Raw genomic sequence first — 17068 nt, forward strand, 5'->3', positions numbered from 1 at the left:
TTAACTATGGAACAAACTAGAAGACATAATTGAATTCTCTAACATAATGAAACAATGTTATGAAGATCTATAAATTTATAGAAATAAGATCCTTTATAAAATTTGGAATTCCCACAGTGTTAATTGCTAACAAGACAATTTTTTTTCTCATCACATATGGTTATAATTAAAATATTTTGTTAATTTCCTTCTTGTGGGCTAATGCAGTTTCACACCTGTTTCGGATTCCTACGTTTTAGATGACGGAGATTATGAATATGCAAAAAAATAAAATAGAATAAAAATAACCCCCCCCCCCCCCTCCCCATTCCCATTTAAAATTTTGAACTTTTTCAAATTTTTTTTTTTTCCCTATGTTTTAGATGACGGAAATCCCGAATATGCCAGAAACCACGTTTTCAAAATTTTAAATTTAGTAAGCATATGCATATGTGTATAAAGAGATAGATAGATTTGAATGTCTTCCTGGGGCTAAAAACAACAGTAATACCGCCACATTTAGTTGACAAATGGGCACTATCATGCTATTAGCTGTCAGAAGTGAAAGTGCTCACTGCTAGTGAAGTATCTGTCTGCCTGCATGCCTGTTGCTGGCCTGTCGATTCTTTGGCTACTGACAGCTAATACCATGACTGGCCGGAGCGAGCTATATGTCTGTCTGTCTCTCTCTCTATCTATCTATTACTCGAAAGTTCGCGCTAGCTAGTCGTGAGTAGAAAACACAAATTTAATATAAAAACATATTTCCTGAAATTGCAAATTATTTAAAATATAAAAATATGATTTTCAACAGAGAGAATTTATCAAAATAGAAAACAAATGAAGTTTGAAGTTTAAAAATAATAGGATCGACCACTCACGAACTTTCGAGTAATAGATAGATAGATAGAGAGAGAGACAGACAGACAGAGATATAGCTCGCTCCGGCCAGTCATGGTATTAGCTGTCAGTAGCCAAAGAATCAACAGGCATGCAGGCAGACAGACAGATACTTCACTAGCAGTGAGCACTTTCACTTCTGACAGCTAATAGCACGATAGTGCCGACAAATGTATTATTATTTAAGGCAAACAGAAGTAAAACACAAATTGTTATGTTCGTCAATTCGCTACGATCTCTTTAGAGCAAACAAAATCAAAAGTTTAAATTGGGAAGCGGGAGAGGTGGGGGGTTTAAATTAAAACATTTTTTTTTGCATATTCGTAATCTCCGATATCTAAAAACGTAGGAACCCGAAAAAATTTTTCCAAAAAAATGCATTTTTCAAAGAGGTGCGAAACTGCATTAGCTCCCCTTCTTGCAACAGAAACTCACACAGTGTGGTCTTTTTTTAATGATGAGATTAATTTCACGTTACACCGTTAAATATCTTGATAATCAACATGAAAGGAATTATTAAAGTTACCCAAAGAAAAGAAAATAGAAAACTTCTTCGTAAATTGAAGAAGTTGAAAAACGTAGCATTTTCTCAAAGGAAACAAGTGAGTTATTCGTGTTGCATATTTATGTTTGTTTACTCAATTAAACGGCACTTTAGCACACGTGGTCGTTTATTTTGCTTCATTTTTCCCTTCATTCAACTTTTGACCCAACTTTTTACGGGTTTTTATCATTTGACAGTAAATGTAGAAAGTATTGAAAATTAATTTTATTGTTTTAGGACTGATTTCACATTTCTTGAGAGACTGAAACGTAATTTCATCTAATGAATTAAATTTCTTACAAGCTTTAAGATTTGGTTAAACGTTTATAATTTTTATTACCTGTTTGAGCAATTTCATGTAACTAATGTTGTTAATTTTCTTAGGAAAGGCATTCAGATCATAACATCTGCTTCTTTTCTTCCTCTATAAATGCATGGTCTGTAACTGTTTAGAAGAATACAGCAGATCACTGGTACAATATGAAATCGGAATGGATACATAGTTTTGTATCACTCTAGCAAAACACTGTTCCGAGTAAAATTCCTGTCTTTATTTATCTCAGATCATCTCTGATCGAATATACCTTTGGTCATCTGATCATTTTTCCAGATATAGATTATTTAGCAATACATAATTTATAGATTCTTCCTTTTCAAGGCGATAAGATATGGTTTTAGGGAAATTTGACTATTATGGTGACATAACAGCACCCCCTACACATAAACAAACAAACACACAGTTATATTTTCTTCTGTTACTTCACTGTTAATTATGACAATACTTCGAGAATTTGGCTTTAGGATCAACACCACTAAAACCAACCCTATGGCTGCGATACGTTGATGACACCTTTATTCTCTGGCCCCACCAGCAAGATGTCCAAATGCTGCTAGATCATGTGAACTCAATAAATCCATCCATACAGTTCACCATGGAAAAGGAACAGAACAATCAGCTGGCATTCCTGGACGTATTAATAACACGCACCGAGTATGGATTCAGGACATCCGTATATCGCAAGCCAACCTTCACTGGACGATACCTTAACTTCAATTCCCACCATCCATACAGTGTAAAGAGAGGAATTGCTCAGTGCCTAAAACACCGAGCAAAGAATATAAGTAGCGATCGTGATACCCACCACGAGGAAATGATCAAGCTCAGTAACAATCTATTAAGAAACAACTACCCCAAGAACATACTATCTACTCCAATTATGAAGAAAAGAGAGGATGAAACCAATAAACTGTCTACAGTCTGTCTACTCTATGTGAAAGGCCTCTCTGAAAAGATACAAAAGATATGCGGCCCATATGACATCAGGGCAGTATTCAAGAGCAATACAACACTTCGCAAATATCTCCTTCGGGTAAAACCACCAACAGAAGAGGATATGACCAAAAACTGCGTGTACTCCATCCCATGCAGCTGTGGTAGGTTATACAAAGGCGAAACATGTCGCCCCCTCAAAATAAGGGTAGAAGAACATCGCAAAGCTGTGACACGAGGAGATATCGATAAATCGGGTATAGCTGATCATGTATGGAAAAATGGAAACCACCTCCCCCTGTGGGATGAAGTTAAAATAATAGACAGGGAACAACACTGGAAAATACGAAAACTAAAAGAAGCAGCACATATGCTAGGACACAACAACCTCCTAAGCAGACCGAGTGCAGATATGAATAGCATATGGGAACCGGTATTGAGGAAGGATAGAAAAATAATAGATTTATAAGCCTTAAAATTCACCCCATAATTGCCCACGGGCATATGGCGTAGTGGTTAAGAGCGCGGGCTACTAACCCCAAGGTTCCGAGTTCGATTCACGGCAGCGACCTGATTAATAATAATAATAATAGTATAATAATAATAATAATAGTAACACCGATAGGAATGAGAACCCAGGTTCGAAATTTCCCCAAGACACCTGACGAAGGCTGGAGGGTATATCAGCCGAAACGTTGTGTTAACAACAAACAAGATGAGGACGAATATCCGTCAAATGTAGATAATGTAAATAATGTAAATTAGCTTTACTTGTCAAGGTAGAATCCATCTGCTTAACCATTCCATACCATTTATATTCCACAGTCAAAACCCACTTTGCAGCAATATACCTTATTCCATCTTAGGTATAGTTTAGTGGTTTAAATTCTTATGGATCCAGCAGATGAAGATAATCCTGAGAATGCAACAAATTTGTTCATATTTAATATTAATTTTTTCACATTGGTATAATGTCTCAAATATTGGATGATGATAATGTCAATTGACTCAACATCAGTACCTAATATAATAGGAAGTCTTGCCAAAAATTTGAAACCTGAACTCTCAGTCCAATGGTTATATTTTGATCATGTGTCAGGGACAATTTAAATCACTAAACTACACCTAAGATGGAATAAGGTATATTGTTGCCAAGTGGGTCTTGACTGTGGAACATAAATGGTTTGAAATGGTTGAGCAGATTTTTTTTCTATTGTTTTTCTTGCATGGAAAGAAACCTTTTTTTTTTTTGTTGTTGTTGTTGTTGAAGTGGCGATGGCCAGTCAAAATAATTTTCAACTCTTCTCTGGCTTATAAAAACCACAGGTAATGGCTATGACAGAGTATACATCTCAAGAAGAACCTTGACCTGGACATTAGAACTAGACTGAGAAACTTTGACACTAATATTATAACTAATAAATTTTGGCACAGGACTAGCAAGTTTGGGGTAGGAGGTAAATCATATTGACTCCAGTGCTCAAATGATACTTATTTTATTGACCCTGAAAGGATGAAAGGCAAAGTCGACCTTGGATAACTGATAAATATTATAGCCATGAACATGTTGCACTAGACACCTTCAGCAAACTGTGACTCAACTGCAACATCAGTATTTGATGGAAGGACTAACAACTAGCTTGTTTATGCACTTGTCAAAAACTGCTAGCATTTTAACTTGTAGTTTCCAGCTGTCATTCAACTCAAAATCTAAGAGAATATGACATACTGCAAGTCCTTTTATCTTGACTGATTCTTTGATATACTCATTCCTCCATACATGCTTAGTATTAATTATTTGAAACAAAAAAGTTGATTTAAAAGAAAAAAAAATATATACAAGGTGTAATGAACTAAACCTCAGCAAATATTCTCATCACTATTAGCTGGAAGAATTTCATAGATGTGAAATATAATTTAATACAACCAGTACAAAATTAAAAAAAAAAAAAAAAAAAAAAAAAAAATCCTTATAACAGGTTTGTTTCATATTTTTTCCAGATCCCAACTTTAGAAAATATAAATAATTCTAAAGCATCTGAAGAAGCAGAGCAACAAAAGAAAAGGAATGCTGTGAGAAATAGAAAAAGGAAAATATCACGTAAAAAGAAAAAAATGAAGCTAAAAGATGTATGTACAGCCATGTTATTAGTGAACTAAAATGCATTGCCCAGTTCTGATCATCACCATCATCATTTAGCATTCATTTTTCCATGTTTGCATGGGTCAGATGGAATTTATTGAGATAGATTTTTCTGTGGTCAACTTTTACCTGTTTCTAGGCAAGGTAACATCTCCCCATAGCCAAGCATGTTTTTTATGGAAGAAATGAACAACATCGCTTGTATGTTGGTGATGTTTGTTTACAATTATCACATGATGTCAAGGTACACACATGCATATATATATATATATATAAAACAGGCTTTTCTCAGTTTCTGTTGACCAGGTCCACTCACAAGGCTTTTGTTGGCCTGGGAATGTAGTAGAAGATTCTTGCCCAAGGTGTCACACAGTGGGATTGAACCAGAGACCATATGGTTAAGAAGCAGGCTTATTAACCACACAGCTATGCATGTGCCTGTTCACATAGTGATGTCTGTGCCTATAACTATTTTTATTCTATTTTTGATTATTTTTCTAATACTTTGATTGTTATATTTACCATTTTATTCTTTTATTCTTTTTCCATTATTCCTGAGTAGCAAGAAAGTACATTCTTTAAATTAAAAGTCTGCTGTCCTGTATTAAGAAAATGCTTTTTATTTTATGTGTGTATGTGTAGAAGCAACTACAATGACATTCTTTATTTGTTTATGAGGCTCATGTCTTTTCTAATAATAAATTTGAATAATTATTTAAAGATATTTAAATTTATCATTTGTATTAAAAATAAATAAAACTTGTATTTTTAACCCAGGAAAACATCTTCATGTTTGATAATATAAACCCTTTACTCTCATGTTACAAAATAAAGGGTGACATTAAAGAACTGAAATTGCTGGGAGTTAAGCAAGCTATCCATCCTTGTGACCTCTACAGTGATTTCTGGGGAATTACTCTGCTATCACACTTGCTGGACAAAGCAGGGTTACTGCTCATTCAGCTATCTAAATGGCAAGGTCTACATAGACATTTCTTAATTGTTTTCTTTTGATGATAGGTTTTGTGTGCCTAAAATATATAAAGGTTATTCATCTTATCTCTTTGCATTGTTAGAAGCTCTCCTTTTTATTTCATCATCATCATCATCATCGTTTAACGTCTGCTTTCCATGCTAGCATGGGTTGGAAGTTTTGACTGGGGACTGGTGAAACCAGATGGCTACACCAGGCTCCAATCTGATTTGGCAGAGTTTCTACAGCTGGATGCCCTTCCTAACGCCAACCACCCCGAGAGTGAATAAAATTATATATATATATTTTTTTGAATAAAATTATATATAAAATTTTTTGAATAAAATTATATATATATATTTTTTTAATGTTTGTTCCCTCCTGGACCTACTTGGAGGTCCTGGGACATGCATTCTTTGTGCTCCAACCCCACACTTCCCAGACTAAGTTGTAGGCTTATTGCTGGTTGTACCAGCATTGTGATGGTGCATGGCTCAATGGTTAGAGCACTGGGCTCACTATCATGAGGTAATGAGTTTAATTCCCAGACTGGGCTATGTGTTGTGTTCGTGAGCAAGACACTTTATTTCATGTTGCTCCAGTTCACTCAACTGTAGAAATGAGTCGCAAAGTCACTGGTGCCAAGCTGTATCTGCCTTTGTCTTTCCCTTGGATAACATTGGTAGCGTGGAGAGGGGAGGCTGGTATGCATGGGCAACTGCTGGTCTTCCATAAAAACAACCTTGGTTGGACTTGTGCCTTGGAAGGTAACTTTCTAGGTGCAATCTCATGATCATTCATGACCGAAGGTGGTCTTTACCCTTTACCAGCATTGGGTGAAGACCGCAATATAATTTTTGAACAGACCTAAGATCCAAATGCATCGCTTATTAACCTACACAACAAATGATGCTTCTTCTTTCAAACCCTTTTCATATTGCTGTTTGTGGTGGTCTTATTCACACCAGGTACCAACTTGGTAATTACATTGGAAAGTGTAACGATGGCTGCTTCTGATAGAACCTCAGTGGAAGAAGTACCTGAGGACTCTACCCCCCACAACCCTCCTAGGAAAAATGGATGGAGAAGATGGATGAATATATTTTTTTCTTTTGCTAACATTTATTTATCTAAGTGTTGCTACTTTATTTTTCTCTAATTTTACATTATTTGGTGGCTTTATCTGATCAAGTACTTGCTTCTATTTTCAGTTACAATTAAATCCAGTTGAGAGTGATGATGACAAAGAAAGTGAAGAGGAAGAAGACACTAATGTACAAATGATCAGAAAACGACAGAATCAGGCAGCTATAAAAAATGAAGAGAGGGCTATTAAAGAACTTGAAAAGAAGCTTGGTCTGAAGAAAAGAAAGACTCTGCCTCAGTCGTTTATAGATGATGGCTTAGGCTGTATCCTTTAATGAAAAATCATTAATAGTTTAATTACAAATACTTTTATGAAAATGTTATTAAGGATTTATTTATTTTTTTAATAGTAATTATATAACGGCTATTTTACATAATCTAGTTGATAGCTTATAGAGTAGGCCTCAGCCAGTCCACTTATGCGTATCTTCCTTCATTGGACACTAAACTCCACTTGCGAAGACCTGTTGAGGCAAGTGAAATCGAAATCGAGTTAAATTCGATGGTCGTCTCCTTCATTGGACACGAAACTCAGCTTGCGAAGACTTATTGGGGCAAGTGAAAGCGAAATCGTGATGGCACCTGTGCCCAGCGTCGCCTTTCTGGCACTTCTAGCACTTGTGCCCGCGGCATGTGTAAGGACTTTCGAGCGAGATCGTTGCCAGTGCCCCTAGACTGGTTCTTGTGCGGGTGGCACATAAAATACACCATTTTGAGCGTGGCCGTTGCCAGTACCGCCTGACTGGCCTTCGTGCCGGTGGCACGTAAAAGTACCCACTACACTTTCTGAGTGGTTGGCGTTAGGAAGGGCATCCAGCTGTAGAAACTCTGCCAATTGGAAATATGCTGTGCGTGAGAAGACCCGGCAAGCCAAGTGAGCCCTAAATCTAAGGTCTCAGCCAGTCCACTTATGCATACCTTCCTTCATTGGACACTAAACTCTACTTGCGAAGACCTGTTGAGGCAAGTGAAATCGAAATCGAGTTAAATTTGACGACTGGCACCCATGCCAACGTCGTCTCCTTCATTGGACACGAAACTCAGCTTGCGAAGACTTATTGGGGCAAGCGAAAGTGAAATCGTGATGGCACCTGTGCCCAGCGTCGCCTTTCTGGCACTTGTGCCCGCGGCATGTGTAAGGACTTCTGAGAGAGATCGTTGCCAGTGCCCATGGACTGGCTCTTGTGCAGGTGGAACGTAAAATACATCATTCTGATCGTGGCCGTTGCCAGTACCGCCTGACTGGCTTTCGTGCCGGTGGCACGTAAAAGCACCCGCTACACTCTCTGAGTGGTTGACGTTAGGAAGGGCATCCAGCTGTAGAAACTCTGCCAAATCAGAATGGAGCCTGGTGTTGCCATCTGGTTTCACCAGTCCTCAGTCAAATCGTCCAACCCATGCTAGCATGGAAAGCGGACGTTAAACGACGATGATGATGATGATGAATCCCATACAGAAAGGTTTTATCTGTAATTAGTATAACAGTACATTTGTTATTTACTACAAATATGAGTATTGTACTAGAGTCTGTATTAAAAGTTAATTGATTGACTAATGAAGATGCTGTATGGTAAAGCTAATACAGGATAACATGGCAAATTGTATGTTATTTAAATTTTATATGAGAGTTTGAAATTTTGGGGAGGTGGTCATGTAGATAAGAATCAATTTCTTGAACTGAGGAAAGCATTTAACAGACTTCATAATATTTAGTCTGATGCACAGTTATGTGAAAGAGCAGATGGAAGCTTTTCAGGCTGTGTTAGATTGTACTGGAAGCATGATTTTGCTACATCCAGTGAGGCAGTAAAGCTCCAGATTTTCACAGATTATTTCTATATAAATACCTTCATTTTATTTATTAGGTTTAATTATATGGCTGGGTCTAATTTACTTTATTCTAAGCATTGAACTGCTCTCCTTAATAATATTTAGTATCAGTTTTCATTACCCATCCACCATTTTTCAGTTTTCTTATTGTATAACAACACTATCTCAAACATTTTTCACCACATAATCAATTCCTGTAATATCCATTATCTTTCTCAGCTCATTTTGCATGTTCACCTCTCATCCTAGTTAAGCATTGTTTGTTTTCTTTGAAAACTCTGTGGTTGTGTGGTAAGGAGCTTGCTTCCCAACCACATGGTTTTGGGTTCAGTCCCACTACATGGCGCCTTGGGCCCTACTATAGCGTCGGGTTAACCAAAGCCTTGTGAGTGGATTTGGTAGAGTGAAACTCAAAGAAACCTGTTGTATATATCTATAGGGTACGGCAAAATGATCTGACATATTTGTAGGTTTAGTAAAAGCAAAAAAGAGTGAAGAACAAAAAATGTGTTTTTATTTTCAAAATGTACATATAATGCCATTTTGTTTCATTTGGTTTTAAAAATGAAATTGGTACAGTGGGTGCTGTTACAGTTCACACACTGTCAAAGGTGTTCACGAAAGTTGTCCATAACTTGATGTATCATTTCATGTGGAACGGCCTCTTTTAATTGTTCAAAAGCTCAAGGGCAATTTCAGGTATCCCCACAGAAAAAAAATCACACGGGTTCAAATCAGGTGATCAGGCGAGCCAACCAATGTCACTGTGCAATGTGATCAAATGACTGGAGAACACCTCCCTCAAAATCCCCATTGCACGTTGAGAAGTGTGGGCTGTTGCCTCATCCTGTTAAAACCAAACAGTGTCCCTATCATCAACTTCATTCAATATGGATTTCAGGAAAATCTTTAGCATCACACAGTATTGATCAAAGTTCACAGTCACTGTGATATTGTTTTCTTCGAAGAAGTACGGTCTCCAAATGCCAAATTCTGCCACTACACACCATACAGTCACCCAAGGACAATGGAAAGGGTGTTCATGCAACTCACGAGGGTTGTTCTTGGCCCAGTATTGGAAGTTTCGCTTATTCATGCTGCCACACAGGTGAAAAGGGGCCTCGTCACTGAACAACACAAGAGTTGCACGGGGGACATGTTGAATTTCCAAACACAATGCTCTGTGAGTTTCAAAGTCTTTTTCGCTGAGTTCTTGTGCCAAAACCATTTTGTATTTGCAGTTCTACACTCTCTGAGTGGTTGGCGTTAGGAAGGGCATCCAGCTGTAGAAACTCTGCCAAATTTAGATTGGAGCCTGGTGTTGCCATCTGGTTTCACCAGTCCTCAGTCAAATCGTCCAACCCATGCTAGCATGGAAAGCGGACGTTAAACGATGATGATGAGTTCCTTGTGAAGAATTCTTCACAAACTTCTATTGGAAAACCTAAGAGCCGTGGCGTGTTTCCATGCAGAACGTTGTGGAGAATGTTGAACTGAAGCTCTTACTGCTGGCACATTTTCCAGAGTTCCGGCAGTCTGAGGTCGGCTGATTGATTTTCGTTTCAATGCTGATATCCACTAGCTCTGAAGTTGGTAACCCGTAATAGAATCATGTTTCAAGTAGGCACGGGGTCATGTCTACCAAGCCTGAAGTGCACACGGAATGTTCTTCATGTTGCAGTTACAGATTCGTTGTTCTTGATAAATGTTTCCACGATAAAAGTGCGATGCTCACCTGTCCAAGTCATGTTGGCAACTGAAAATGAAATGAAACAAAATGTCAGAAATGGCACCAATTGAAACAAAATGGCATGATATGTACATTTCGAAAACAAAAACACATTTTTTTGTTCTTTACTTCTCTTTTATTAAACCTACAAATGTGTCAGATCATTTTGCCACACCCTGTATATGTATGTGTCCTTGTGTCTGTTTTTGTCTTCCTAACCCTCTACACTCTCTGAGTGGTTGGCGTTAGGAAGGGCATCCAGCCGTAGAAACTCTGCCAAATTAGATTGGAGCCTGGTGTTGCCATCCGGTTTCACCAGTCCTCAGTCAAATCGTCCAACCCATGCTAGCATGGAAGGCGGACGTTAAACGATGATGATGATGATGATGATGATCACCACCACTTGACAACTGGTGTTGGTGTATTTACATCCCTGTAACTTAGCAGTTCAGCAAAAGAGACTGATAGAATAAGTACTAGGCTTTAAAAAAATAAGTCCTGGGGTAGATTATTTGTTCAAATGACTGAAATAAGTTAAAGAAAAAAGTAATAGAAGAATATATATATATATATATATAAATAGAGAGAAAGAGAGATTGGTTGTTTGCATGACAAAATGGATATACACATGCATGTGCATAAAAGTATGGCCATTAGTGTTGCACCTTGCATTCTTATTTTTCTATTTAATATTCAGTGAATGTTACCCAATTTATTGTTCTTTAAATATGTTCAAGATATTCTTGATGTGGCTGGAGATTTTAAAAATTGTGGCCTTCCCCTCAAAAAGGAAAATGGAAATGATTCAGATTCAGCCAGTGATAAATCTGAAGATGATGAAAAGAAAGACAGTGATTCAGAAATGGTTGGTGAAAATTGTGATGATGACAATGATGTTGAGGATGATGATTTTGATGATGATGATGATGATGATGACAGTGAAAGTATTCCAGAACTTGTAGAAGGTAACATTATTTCCTCCTTTTTTTAAGAGGAGGTTTAACAATTATTTTCCTTTTTTGGGTTTTATTATTATTTTTTTTTTTAGATTTTAATGGGTTTTATATTTTTTTAGATTTAATAAAACAAAAGGGTCTTGCAGATAAATTGAGACAATTTTTATGATGCCTAAAACTGGTTATAAATTCTAAAATAATGGTAGCAGACATATAATTTTAATGTAACATTGATTAAAACAAAAAATATTTATCACTCAATATGGCCGCCCTTTTGGGCAATTACTGCCTCCACATGAGAATGAAATTTTTGACAGCTGCTGCAACCTCCACTTTTTTGATTTTGTGTGGTGAAGCATTGGTCCTTGCTTGAAGTACACCCCATTAAAAATAATTGAAAAGGTTGAGATCTAGGCTATTACTGGGCCTTATGTTGGCCCTCACAAAAAACAGGATGGCCTGTGTTGCTTTTGACCTATGCCATGGTGCAGAATCCTGGATAAGCACCACATTGTCAAGCTCAAACTTCTGCTCCATCTAAGGTAACAGAGAGTTCTTCAGGATATCCAGATGCTCCTTCAAGCCACACTCAATGAAGTGTGGATCCATGGATACTTCTATTATTTGCCATGGCTCCAAATACCATTACAGAGGTGGGATTCTTAGTCTCAAATACAGCAGGGACATCAGAAGGTTGTATGCAATCACTTGAGAATTTCAGCGTCCACGGTGACCTTCTTGTCTATGAACATGAGAGTTTTTCCTGCACCTTGATGCTTGATGACTGACAGAAGCTTTGGACATCTCTTAGCTCTGATTGCTTTGGCCTTGGCTGTTAGGAGTTGATGGCATCATTGAACATAGCTAGTCATACCAAGGTTCCTGTTCACAGCTCTGGATACCGTGGAAAGGGACACATTGCATTTCTTTGCAAGAGTTGTCATGGAAGTGGATGGGTTGGCCTCAATTGAGTGTTTGAGGCCAGTGAGAAACTTTGAATTGCACTTGGAATCACTTCGAGTCTTGTGTTCTATTCTATCAGTTTTTCCCTCTTCTTTAAATTGTTTATACACATGATAAACTGTTGCTTTTGCAAGTTTCGTCAACTTAACAATTTTATTGGCGGTGTGCCCGGTGCACACCAAAACAACAATGGCAGAATGATTCTGTTGTTTCAAACAAGCATGGTTTTGTCAAAAAATTAAATGTTAAACCAACTAAGTCAACTGCTTAAAAGTGATTTCAGTTTATCTGCAATACATGAGTAGATCCAAATAAATATAGCACATAATAATATCTGGCTTGATTGTAGGTATAATTGACATTCCATCGGTTAGGTGGATGAGGGTTCCAGTTGATTGATCACTCCACAGGGCATGTGTATCCTTAACATAGTTCTCAGAGAGATTCAGCATGGCACAGCCTGTGATAAGGCTGATCCTTTGAAATACAGGTACTACTCATTTTTGCCAGATGAGTGGACTAGAGCAACATGAAATAAAAAAACTTGCTCAAGGATAAAACATGCCAGGAATCAAACCCACAACCTTACAATTGTGAGCTTAATACCCTAACCACTAAGTCATGTGTCTAACTTGTTGAAAGTAGTTTTTAAAATTAAAAATGTTTTTGCATTGGGTAAACTTTTTTTTTTTTTCATCTCATGAAATTAAACCAAGATGCTGATGACTTGGTTCTTATTACAGAATTTACACAGCTGATGTTTGAGGCTTAGATACAATAATAACTCAGGTCAAAAGATGTGAGAATGAATGTAGGCAAGATGAGAAAACAGCACTAGGGTTTGGGTCTTGTTCAGCATGTTGAAAGGAATATTTAAAAAATAGAAATTCTGGGAGGTTTTATGAAAGAAGAATATTATTCTTTTGTGATATATTTTTAATAAGGGAAGTCTTTTTAAAACAGTTATTTTTGCTTTGTTATTACCCTAATTATTGTAATGCATTTTTTTTGTTTTAGTAACTAACATGGTATCATCTAAAATTTATTGAGGGTTTTTATTTTCTTTGCAAGATACTAAAACCAAACAGGCTCCCATTTTGAAAAGGCCAGCGATAGAAGACTGTTCAGAGAAATCCATCACAAAAAAGGTCAAATTTGATGATTCAGTCCCAGTGCCAAAGACAAAACAAGTGAAGTTAACTGAGCAAAGTAATGATTCCTTGAAAGAAGACATTTATGGTCGGTTACGAGACGCTGATGGAAAGGTTGTGAATTCAAAACCAACTGGTTACATTCCTCCAGCCTTGCGACAGAACTTATCTGATGCTAATGCTATAGATGCAAAACTAAATAAACAAATGAAAGGACTTGTTAATCGGTGAGGAGACAGCTTTTTTTTTTTAATTAATTATTTCATTTTCTGTTTCTTTCTTAATTATCAACATAATGTTCATGAGATGATAGATGAACGACAGGCGCAGGAGTGGCTCTGTGGTAAGTAGCTTGCTTACCAACCACATGGTCCTGGGTTCAGTCCCACTGCATGGCACCTTGGGCAAGTGTCTTCTACTATAGCCTCGGGCCGACCAAAGCCTTGTGAGTGGATTTGGTAGACGGAAACTGGAAGAAGCCCATTGTATATGTGTGTATATATATATATATATATATATGTATGTTTCTGTGTCTGTGTTTGTCCCCCCAACATTGCTTGACAACTGATGCTGCTGTGTTTACGTCCCTGTAACATACCGGTTTGGCAAAAGAGACTGATAGAATAAATACTAGGCTTACAAAAAATAAGTGCGACTAAAGGCGGTGCTCCAGCGTGGCCACAGTCAAATGACTGAAACAAGTAAAAGAATAAAAGAATCTTGAAAAATTGATTCTTTTGTGGAGTGGATCACTTACAGATCTTTGCTTCTCAACAATGGTTATATGTTTTGTTCCTTTTGTATTGGACACTTCTTATTTAACAGAATCCTGTTAGCAGTCCTCATAATGATAAAATTACTACATTTGCTATGTATTTTGCTTAAAACTTCTCATACATCACATATATCCTACAACCTGTTTCCAGTTAACTTTTCTCATCAGGCATGATAGTGTTTTCAGTCTCTCTTGTTTTTGCGAATACTAGAAAATAGTGAAATTGTATGCCTGCAAATTGGCCTTTTTCTTTCTTTATATATATCAACTATATTCAGATTTGGAAATCTGACAAATCTATTCTATCCCTAAGAAAGACAACTTCACTGATTGTACCAACTAGACTTGCACACTCACCTCCAATATATTAAGGTTGATGGAAATATTTATAGGTGAAGCATTACATACTAGTGGTATTTTGGGCATCCAGCCATAGAAACCATGCCAGCATGGGAAGAGGATGCAAAATGATGATGATGATGATGATGATGATATCTTCAGGAAAGTCAAGTTATTTCATTTTACTTGTGGAAAGGCTTTCAAAGTATCAAAGTATGAGAATCTTGAAGTAAAGATTGTTTGCCAACATAACATGGCAGTCCTTGTTTAAGAAGAATGTTGCTGTAATTTAGCCCCAGGAGACATCGTCTCCAGCTGGCTATATGACATGATCTGTGTCCTTATATTTTCGAACAAGGGAATCTAGCACCCCCACTCAGCTCAAAACAATATCTGGGGCTAAATTACAGTAACATGCGTCCTAAACAAGGACTGTCATGTTATGCTGGCAAACAATCTTTACTACAAAGTACTGTTGCTGAATATCTCATGTTGTGAGATTTAAAGATAGTAATTTTTTTTTTATGAGAATCTTGTTAAGCATTTTTTACTACATAGTGCAATTTTTATTTAAAAATGTTTTTTTTTCTTTTAGAGTTAATGAAGCAAATATGGCAATTATGAGTAATCAACTTGAAGAGATGTACAATTGTCACAGTCGTGCTATTCTAAATAAATGCTTCTTTGAAAACATTTGTAGCACTGCAATTCGACTGGAGTCAAGTCTAGATCGTCTCCTTCTGGAGCTGGCTCTACTTATTGTTATTATTCACAGTAATGTTGGTGAGGAAATTGGTAAGTATATTATTGATAGAGAATTCATTAACTTAAGTGTCTCAATACATTCAATACTGCATGATTAGCTGCTTCCATTGTCATTCATTGTTTTTTTACCACTTGCTGAGTCTGCCCATGACCATTGCAAGTTGTCTAAGGATGGTGAGTTTGATAGCATTATTGTTCTGATTGAACTGTTGCAGATAGACACAGGGAAAGACATGAGCTAAGAGAAGATTCCGGTGGGAGGCTGGGGAGAAAGAACTGAGAGGTTAGAGCAGGGCTAGTGGGAGCTGCACACAATTGAAGGTGACATGAGATAAGATGTGTTGGTGAGGGGTGCATGAATGATGCAAGTGAACCAGTTTTGAGGAATAGGAGCTGTTGTAGTTGCAGTAGAAAGTACAGAGAACAGAGACACATGCCTGTGGGCCAGTGACTAGATTGTGTCCATTTGTGATTGATTGTCATTCAGGTAAATGTTCAGCAAGAAATTGTAGAACTCTCACATGTTGTCAAACAATAGGAGAGTTCATGTGACATGTAAAATACACCATTTCAAGCGTAGCCATTGATCGTTACCAACGTCGCCTCCCTGGCATTTGTGCCAGTGGCACGTGAAGGGACATTCGAGCGAGATCGTTGCCAGTGCCGATGGACTGGCTCCTGTGCAGGTGGCACGTAAAATACACCATTTCGAGCATGGCCGTCGCCAGTACCGCCTGACTGGCCCTCGTGCCGGTGGCACGTAAAAGCACCCACTACACTCTCGAAGTGGTTGGCATTAGGAAGGGCATCCAGCTGTTGAAACTCTGCCAAATCAGATTGGAGCCTGGTGTCGCCTTCTGGTTCACCAGTCCTTGGTCAAATTGTCCAACACATGCTAGCATGGAAAGCAGACGTTAAACGACGACAATGATGATGATGATAATAATTTATTAGATGAAGTTAAATCTTTAAATGAGCTCTTTAATTATACCATACAAGTATGTTATGATTTATTTATATTATATATTTAATCACTCACTTTCTGTTTTGCTCACAGGTGCCTATATAATTCAAAATTTGGTAGAAAATATGCATAATTACCGAAAGAAAAGCAGTGGTAAAAAGCTGAATAATGTTATTACTCTGATGTGTTGCATGTTTAATTTGAAGGTTGGTTTGATTTTATTACAACTCCTTACCTATTTTTTTGTACTCTATGAATTAGTTACTCAGTGTCATATGTTCATAATATGTCTATAAATTATATTTTGTCTATTTTTATACAAGTATAAAAATCAATATTCTTTAGACAATATTGGTATCACCAAAAATATCTTAAAATACTTTCTCTTCCAATTATTTAATTAGATTTTTCGTATTTTTAGTTCAGCATGTGTGACTTATTTTATTACATGATTAGACTTTCTAAAAACTTTCATAAAATCTTCATTTAAAGCTCTCATTCTAAGGGGAAGTTTCTGTTTCTTTATGAGATTCTATGGCATGCAGGTCTGCCTTCTATGATGGAAATCTTCATTAATAGAAATTTACATTGGTTGGGTCGCATACACAGGTTGGACAACAACAGACTCCTCAAACAAATCC

General features: G+C 37.1%; 1 protein-coding gene across 2 annotated transcripts in view; it reads left to right on the top strand.

Moving 5' to 3' along the window:
• The first annotated feature begins 1355 nt into the window (after nt 1–1355).
• The window catches only part of LOC106878258 (nucleolar MIF4G domain-containing protein 1), a 48963-nt gene continuing 33250 nt past the window's right edge, over nt 1356–17068 (top strand). For both annotated transcript variants that reach the window (XM_014927434.3, XM_052968014.2), the window contains exons 1-7: nt 1356–1481; nt 4695–4823; nt 7021–7219; nt 11252–11479; nt 13505–13811; nt 15294–15493; nt 16521–16633. In XM_014927434.3, the coding sequence (XP_014782920.2) occupies nt 1383–1481; nt 4695–4823; nt 7021–7219; nt 11252–11479; nt 13505–13811; nt 15294–15493; nt 16521–16633 (1275 nt within the window). In that variant the 5' untranslated portion in view covers nt 1356–1382. The remainder of the gene's footprint in view (nt 1482–4694; nt 4824–7020; nt 7220–11251; nt 11480–13504; nt 13812–15293; nt 15494–16520; nt 16634–17068) is intronic.

This window comes from Octopus bimaculoides, chromosome 1 (assembly GCF_046866305.1).
Source record: "Octopus bimaculoides isolate indiv1 chromosome 1, ASM4686630v1, whole genome shotgun sequence".
In the NCBI taxonomy this organism is placed as follows: Eukaryota; Metazoa; Mollusca; class Cephalopoda; order Octopoda; family Octopodidae; genus Octopus; species Octopus bimaculoides.